General features: G+C 49.6%; 2 protein-coding genes across 2 annotated transcripts in view; one reads left to right on the top strand and one right to left on the bottom strand.

Annotated features, from left to right (window-relative positions):
- The first annotated feature begins 348 nt into the window (after positions 1-348).
- On the top strand, positions 349-1,058 carry spata22 (spermatogenesis associated 22). The gene is made up of 3 exons (XM_086160818.1): positions 349-403; positions 488-585; positions 702-1,058. The coding sequence occupies exons 1-3, from the start codon at positions 349-351 to the stop codon at positions 891-893; spliced, it is 345 nt and encodes a 114-aa protein (XP_086016944.1). The 3' UTR covers positions 894-1,058.
- An 18-nt stretch (positions 1,059-1,076) lies between these two features.
- lhfpl7 (LHFPL tetraspan subfamily member 7) overlaps positions 1,077-7,765 on the bottom strand; it is a 57,335-nt gene continuing 50,646 nt past the window's right edge. The window contains exon 3 of the mRNA XM_086160816.1: positions 1,077-2,729. Coding sequence (XP_086016942.1) covers positions 2,503-2,729 — 227 coding nt within the window. The 3' untranslated portion in view covers positions 1,077-2,502. The remainder of the gene's footprint in view (positions 2,730-7,765) is intronic.

The raw sequence follows: 7,765 nt of genomic DNA, 5'->3' as shown, positions 1-7,765 counted from the left end.
ACCAGCAGGTCAGGCTCCCACTGGCCCCTGTCCCTCTGCCCGGCCGGCCCTCCACTGCACCCACACAGCTGCAAAAAAACTGGCAGTTGACAAACAGCTTCAAGACGCAGAATTCAAATGTTGTGGAAAAACACAGCGCAAGTCAACCCCAGCAGAGTGTGCAGCGTCTTTCAACTCCGGTAAAAAAAAGGAAAACATTATTAATAAACTTGACATTTGGTTTTTGATGGTATTTTTAGAAAGTAATCAGTGCTGCTGGTGTTTCTCTCCTGCCTCCACCAGGAAACGTCCCCGATGGCGCCGGGCGGCGAAACCTCCCTCCGTATCCTGACTGCCGTTATTAACGGGATGCGACACTGGAGCCAGTTTAAGGATAAAGTCCCCATCTTGTTTGAGATATTTGGTCAGCCGTGTGACGACTCCGCCTGTTTTGGTGTTCTGTAAATGTCAGCCTCACAGCCTGTCGCCCCCTTCACTCCCTTGCCAGGCACCCTGGACTCGGCCGTCACGCTCGGCCGCCATGGAGCCAAGAGCTTCCTCCTGAGAGATGGACAGCATGCGGTGCAGTGTGAGTTCTATGAAAATGTGAGTGTCAGGGAGAAATTTAAATTCACAGAACACACAAGTAGACCAAACACTGCGATTTATTTTAATCACCGGAGCTACAGGAACATACCGCTTCTTGTCCCGGGCCCCCGCAGGAGCAGGGGCTGCCCCGTCTGATTCGGGGCCAGGCTCACCGCTGCCTCGGCAACTACGACCCCTGCCGCGGCGTGCTGGTGTGCGTGTCGGTACGTGCTAGTCAGCCGTGGGAGCTGCGGGGTGCCGGCGAGGCAGTCAAGGCCTGTGACGCCGAGATGAGGAGGCTGGTGAGGATATTCAGTGAGGTCTGAATCGACGTGCCGTGTCGCGAGGGTTGAGTCACCAACCTCTTATTCTTCCCAGAAAGTCGATTTAAAACATGTTCAGTGTTTTTTGTTTTTTTTTGTAAAACAGACAGAAAAAAAAGTTAATACTCTGTTGAGAACGTACATGTGAAGGATTCAGTTCAGAGAATGGAAGGAAAGCCACTCTTGTCTTTACGATGCATGACATTTGTTTTTATTAAAAAGAAGAGCGAGAAAGAAAATCCACAGAACATCAACCGTTAGTTAAGAGGTTAGCGATAAGGGGGTGGGGGCAAACACCATGAGGTAATCTCTCAAAATATATCTTTGAAAAACGGGCAGTTAGGACTCAGCATGAGCTCAAGTATGGTTAGTTTTCTTTAAAGTCACAGGGGGAAAAAAGAAAAGAAAGGAAGGAGAAATCAAAAGCAACGATTCTACTCTACCAACGGACACGTTCACCAGTGCTGAGACTTTACACAGGATGGGGAGGGAAGGGCGGGGTGGGGGCTGGCGGGGGGTCAGTCCGTCCGAAGTTCGAGGTCCAATGCCTCTCCTCCTCCAACCTTCCAAACTCGAGCCCGACTCTCCATTTCGGGGAAGCGTTTTAAACCCCCATTAGCAGAATCCCGACATGTTAGAACACTAATACACATGAACACTCAGTAGATTAGAAATAATGGCGGAGGTTAGGGGTGAAGGAAGTGGGGCGACCAAGAAAGAAAAGCCTCTCTGTTTCCTCCAGGGATTAATACCCCAATGCTCGGTCTTCCTGCTTTCTGCAAATGATAATAATTAAAAAATACATCACCAAACAAGAATCCACCGTTTAGGTTTTTTTTGTCGTCATTGTTGTTTTCGGCAGAAAAGAGTCGATAAACCTGATAATCGTAGGAAAGCGCTCGTCTGGATGACGTTCCAAGGCACAAGTCGGTCACGTCACGCCAACATCTGGATCCGAATGAAGGTCACCCTCTCATGCAGTCCGGACCCGAGCCCCCCGTCCGTCGATCGCTATCACTTATTTTTATGTTAAAAGACAGAAAGAATGAATTGCTTTGTTTTTAAAGAGTCATATGACACAAATAATTCTCGGGTTTGGAGGGTGGAGGGGTCAGCACAACGTGAACTTGTCTTTTGAAAGCGCTGCTCATCGTTTAGACGGACTTCCTGTTTCCCGAAAAGGTCCGAGAGGAGTTCTCACGTGCAATTTTCTGACCCCTAATCCAGATTATATGCACAGTCTGAGTCTGGCAGGGCAAGCTGTCTCAAGGTGCGGGTCCTGGCGGGGGCGCGGCACGGCGTGGCGGTAATCCCTCCGTCTAATCCAGCCTCCTCTTGGAATGTTTCTCCGGTCGACTTGTCGGACATGGGGTGAGGGGGGTTTAGGTTAGTTATTCTGGAGTCATGCGTGGGGGGTGAAACATAAATCCCGACAGTTAGAAGGATTAAATGAGTCGTTAAAATTATAGTTCTAATAATTACATAAAAGGTCGAGGGAAGACAGTTTGTCCGAGAGGCCTCTCCGTCTTTGTTTTTGAAAACCCAGTCTGGCTCTGACACGTGCGGTCTGCCATGGCGGGGATTGGGGGGCACCAAACATGGCCTCCATCAACTATAAGAGCGTTGGCAGGGGGGTGGGGGACAGCTGCTCCTTGGGGGCGTACTTGGCGAAGAAGGGCAAGAAGACGGTGAGCATCACCCCGACGATGGCCAGCATGTAGCCCCAGCCTATCTTGCACTCGCCGGCGTAGTAGATGTCCGAGTCGCCGCAGAAGGAGCGCACCAGCGACGAGTTGAGGCCGAAAGGGTAGACCAGCAGACCGGCGGCCATGATGAAAACTGCGGCAGGAAAAGAGGCAGACAAGACAAGGGTGAGTGACAGCGGTCGGTTAACATTGCCACAAAAATGTGAACAAATGTTTTCCCATATTTACGGTGTGGTGTTAGTGTGTAAGCGAGCAGCCTGTTTCAGAATTACTCAAGCTCAGAGTACAGGCCATCCTGACACTGCAGTGGTGGTTGCGTCCACTAGGGGGCAGTAGATGTTTGGACAGTGATCAGTGACTTGTAGTTTCAGAGCCTCCATTTGCATTGAGATTACTGACCATGTCTCACCCAATCAAAATACATCTTTAATTAGAGTGGCAGCAGCAGCCAAGGTGTTACTGGCCAGCTATCCCTTCCTTAAATCCTTTTGCCTCCTTCCTCACATCCCCCTCCTTCCATCCATCCATCCCTTCCATCCGGTTGTCTTCTTCCTCCCATTCCTCTCCTCCCATCTTCAACCAATTCGCTACCTTCCTACCATCCATTCCCCTCCATCCTCCCACTGTCCGAAGCCCTTTTTTCCAAGTGAGAGTGCAAAGCGTCTTCCAGAACCTGGTAACAGCGAGCCTACTTTTACTGCTCACTTCTGCAAATTGAACGACCCCTCTCTCTCTCACAGATACACACCAGCCCACCACGTTGCCAAGCGCTAAACGGCGCTACAAGCTATCATAGCCTCTCTTAGTCATTCCAGTGCCAGCTGGATTTCCATTACACTGGTGTCACAGTTGTTTTAGCTGTGGAGAGCTTAGGGGGTGGGGGGGTGGAGGGGAGTGTCTGCTGCGAAAAGCTTGAACTTTCTACCCAGAGAGAGAGAGAGAGAAGAAAGAGAGCGGGGGCTCTTCATGAAACACAACAAACATATTATCGCGCTGCATCCATTCCAAGAGATGTATCCGTGCATTACGGGGGCAGCGGCGGGGAAACTGCACCCTGGGGGGGTTGCAGGGTGGGGAGGTGGGGGGGGGTCAGCGGAGGAGCAGCAAATCCAGACTGAGTGAAAGAACTGTAGCCAGGCGGAGGAGAAGGAGGTGGTGGAGAGGAGGGGTTGATGTTCTTGTTGGCCAACGGAGGGGTTCAGGAGTGACGGGGAAAGAAAATACGAGGCTGGGAGTGGAGGGAGGGAAGCTGCAGATGGTTGTTTTGGATTGTACAGAGGGATCCTGGAGGGCAGAGCTGGACGGACAACCTTTGACATGGACGAATGGGACCCTACATGGATGTGGAGTACCTGTCCATCAAACCATATGCAAGCTCCTTAGAAAATAACTTATATGATAATTAACAGCTGATACCCTTCTAACTTTTATGTTTTCTATATATTTAATGTAAGCGCTACTTCTCCATATTAGAAAAAATAAAGCTGAAAGGCCCGATATGTAGAGAAGGGAAAATGGTGACTTCCCGGATGTGGCTTAGCTTTGCATAAATATTTCACATGCCAACTGTACACATTATTTACATGCCGGGGCAGCCACAGGAAACACACACACACACACACACACACACATATGCTGACACACACACACATACACACACGGACCAGGAAATTAATAATTCAGAAGTTGTTAGTGCGTAAAGGGATTCAAGCCGACCAGCCGTCATAAATGTACATTATCTATTAAAGGCGTCATTCTCTATTTAAAAGATGACCGAGGTGGCGCTGCCTGCTCGGGCAGAGGGAGAAAACACCATTGGCGTGCTTTGTGTTTGATTGTTCTTTTCTGTTTCTGATCTTCCTGTGACTGAATTTGTACGCCGCCAACATGGAGGCCGCCGCCGCACAGGGAGGAGGGAGAGAGGCCAGGCGGTGTGATGTTACGTAACAAAGGTAGGGAATGACTCATCTACGAATCTTTACCCCCCCCCCCCTTTGTTATGTAAAATACTGGAGAATAGCGATTTTTTTTAATCCATCCCATAATATCATGGGTTGTTGTACATGTAGATATGAGCCCCTCCTTCATCACACACACACACACACACACACACACACAAACACACAGACAAACACGCGCATGCACACACACACACACACACACTTCATTGTCAGTCCTCCAGAGCTTCCTGCTCCCACAGTAATGCCTCCCTGGAAACTCGGAGGAGTGTGTGTGTGTGTATGTGTGTGTGTGTGTGTGTGTGTGTGTGTGTGTGTGTGCGTGTGTGTGTGTGTGTGTGTGTGCGTGCGCGTGTGTGCGTGCGTGTGTGTGTGTGTGTATGTATGTGCACGAGGGTGTTGCCATCGATAAGGAAGCGGCCAAGTTTTTAAAATAAAAGCTTGAAGATGAGCGGCTCAGTTGAGGCCTGGGGGCTGTGTCACTTTGCGAAGCTAAAGAGGAAGTTGGCAGCGGCCAACTTAATCTCGCCACCTCCAACCCTGCACTAAGTTCAATGTGTCTGTGTGTTTATGTGTGTTTAAACCCCTTTTTCCTTGCTTGCTAATGCCATGGCATCTCTTTTTCTACCAGGACGTCTTTGTGTTTCAGGTTGTTTTTTTTTTATTTGGCCTCATGTGACCCTGAGTGCATTTCCATAGAAACGCACAGAGGCCCCGCCCCCGACGCTGCATCCGAGTTGCAAAACGCTTGGCGATCCGTCTTTCCCCCATGTTTATTATTTATTAAGAACACGTATCCTCGACCTCCCTGTGCTGCAGGGACAGAATTAAGGAAGGATGAGCAGCTGGAACGGAGGCGATGCAGAAACACACACACAAACTATCATTCTATTATTGTATCAGCATTGCGCCAGGACACTGATCCAAACAACCTGGATTTTCTTTCAAGTCTGGTTAAAGCCTTGTGCGGTCCGTGGCCTCGCCCCCTCCTACCGCCATCAGCTTTCGGCCAATCATAGAGAGAGAGAGAGCGTGAAGACGAGTGTCTGAAACAGGAAGTTGTCGTGACGGTCTGGACATGAGAGGGCGAACAATCCCTTTCTCGTTTCAGGATGGTGGCCTGTTCTGTTGCTGATGGGTGTTTTCTGAAGCTGTTGGGAGTCTCTGGTTGGGTTCTCCATGTTCTCCTGCCAAGGGTCTTTCCACATTCTTCTGCTTGGATTCGCTTGGGTCTGCTAGGGTAACCTACCAGGATTCTCTTCATGTTCTCCTGTCTGGGTTCACAAGAGTGGGTTCTCCACACGTAATGCTGCACAGGGTCTCTCCATGTTCTCCAGCCTGGGTTCGTCCGCCACCACCGCCAGAAGTCAGACCCCTGCACGCCGCCGCCAAGGATAATACTTTTATACGTTTGCCTTTTCTTCATGTGCGAAGACCGAAATTGAATAAAGCAGACGCCAGCTCTTACTGGCTAAATGAAGTAAATTAACCTTGAGTGAGGAAATGGAAAGCCAGGTTGCACGGCTGCGATAGAGAGGGGAGGAGATTGGATCAGGTTCACGGAGCGGGGAGGCATGTGCCGCCGCCATCGCAGGCGCTTCTCTTCAACACAGAAACTCCAACGTTTTGACAAAGACCCTCTGGTTGGGCTTCTGGGGAATCTGGGGTTTCAGTCTGGGTTCTTCAGCTTCTTCCATCTTCCTCCAAAAGTCCAAAGACGGCCATCGGGTTGATTCAAATCTCCAAATTGGCTGTAGGTGTGAATGAATGGGTGGATGTCTTGGCAAGTGGACCTGTAATTGACAGCATCCCGCCCGGATTAAACCCCGCCTCTGGCCCGGACGTGCGCTGGGATTGGCTTCGACTTGGCCTGGGGAAAAGGACAAATTGCAAAGAGGCTGGCTATTTATCTTCAAGCTGGGCTGAAAGAAGGAAGTGGAACATCTGGTTGGGGCTGCGGGCAAATCCCATTTGCTTCTCAAATTAGATTTGTCTTCTGTCCGCGAGCGATCGAAACCGAGGACTTTGTCAGCGAGCCGTCTGCGTCAGGTTGCTGTGGTAACGACATAGGACACAGTAGCGATGCACCATCAAGTCCCCTTGAACAAACCAGGTGTCTGCAGTGTCCCCCTACTGCTGCAACTAAGGGGGTATTTGGGAAGCAGAGTATTTTCTAAGGGGGTACTTGGAGAACTGAGTATTTTCTGAGGCCCTATTTGGAGGAGCTGAGGATTTTCTGAGGCACTACATGGAGAGTTGAGTATTTTCTGAGGTGGTACTTGGGTAGCCTAGTATTTTTTGTGGAAGACCTTGGAAAGCAGAGTATTTTCTAAGGAACATCTTGGAGAGCCACGTATATTCTGAGGCTCTGCTTAAAAAAATTAGTACTTTCTGGGGTGGTACTTGGGGAGCAGAGTATTTTCTGAGATGGTACTAGATGAACAGAAAATTTTCTGAGGGCCTTCATGGAGAGCCAAGTATTTTCTGAGGCACTACTTGAAGGACCGAGTATTTTCAGAGAAGGTATTTGGGTGTGAAAGGTTGGCTGAGGGAATGCAGTGCAGAACTTTAAGATAAATAAATGAAGAGGTCCTTGTTTTTCCAAGCTCTGCTTTTGCATCAGGACCTTGAAGGCATCACGGTGCAGATGAAGGACACCGCCGCAGCGTTTGATGTTTTCCACGCTTGGAAGTCACTTCGTGATTCAGTCACCCTGGAAACCACAGTTTTACCCCTGAACTCTCATCTACAGTGACACAAAGAACAACATAAGCCTGGACGAACATGCTGGCCTGCTGAAAACCTGGCCGCCAACGGACGCCGGCTCAATAAATCCTGGAGCTCACCTCTGCTTTGCCTGCGCAGTGACATGAAACACGAGGGGAAAAAAACAGGAGGAAATATGGCTTGATTAAAAATGTGAGCCTGAAGCCATACAACACACCCGCCATCTTCTCACCCCCTCGGCCCTTTTTAGTTTGTTTATTTTTTCTCCTGCATAACTAGCATAGGTGACTGGTTTCAGTGTCACTGACCGCACAGGTAGGCGTAACCAGGAAATGGGGGGATGGGTGGCGATGGACACACACGCACAACCCCCCCCCCCCCCCACACACACACGCTTTCTGTATACACTGCCTTGCACAAATACTTGATAATGCAGTTTGTGCTAGCGATGCTACTTAAAGAGTACTTAAAAGAAGACATATGA

The sequence above is a fragment of the Fistularia commersonii genome, chromosome 15, assembly GCF_037954325.1.
Source record: "Fistularia commersonii isolate RoL2024-O1a breed Wild chromosome 15, RoL_Fcom_v1.0, whole genome shotgun sequence".
In the NCBI taxonomy this organism is placed as follows: domain Eukaryota; kingdom Metazoa; phylum Chordata; class Actinopteri; order Syngnathiformes; family Fistulariidae; genus Fistularia; species Fistularia commersonii.
Note: the sequence above shows the minus strand (reverse complement) of the source record. Positions and strands in the feature narration are given on the sequence as shown.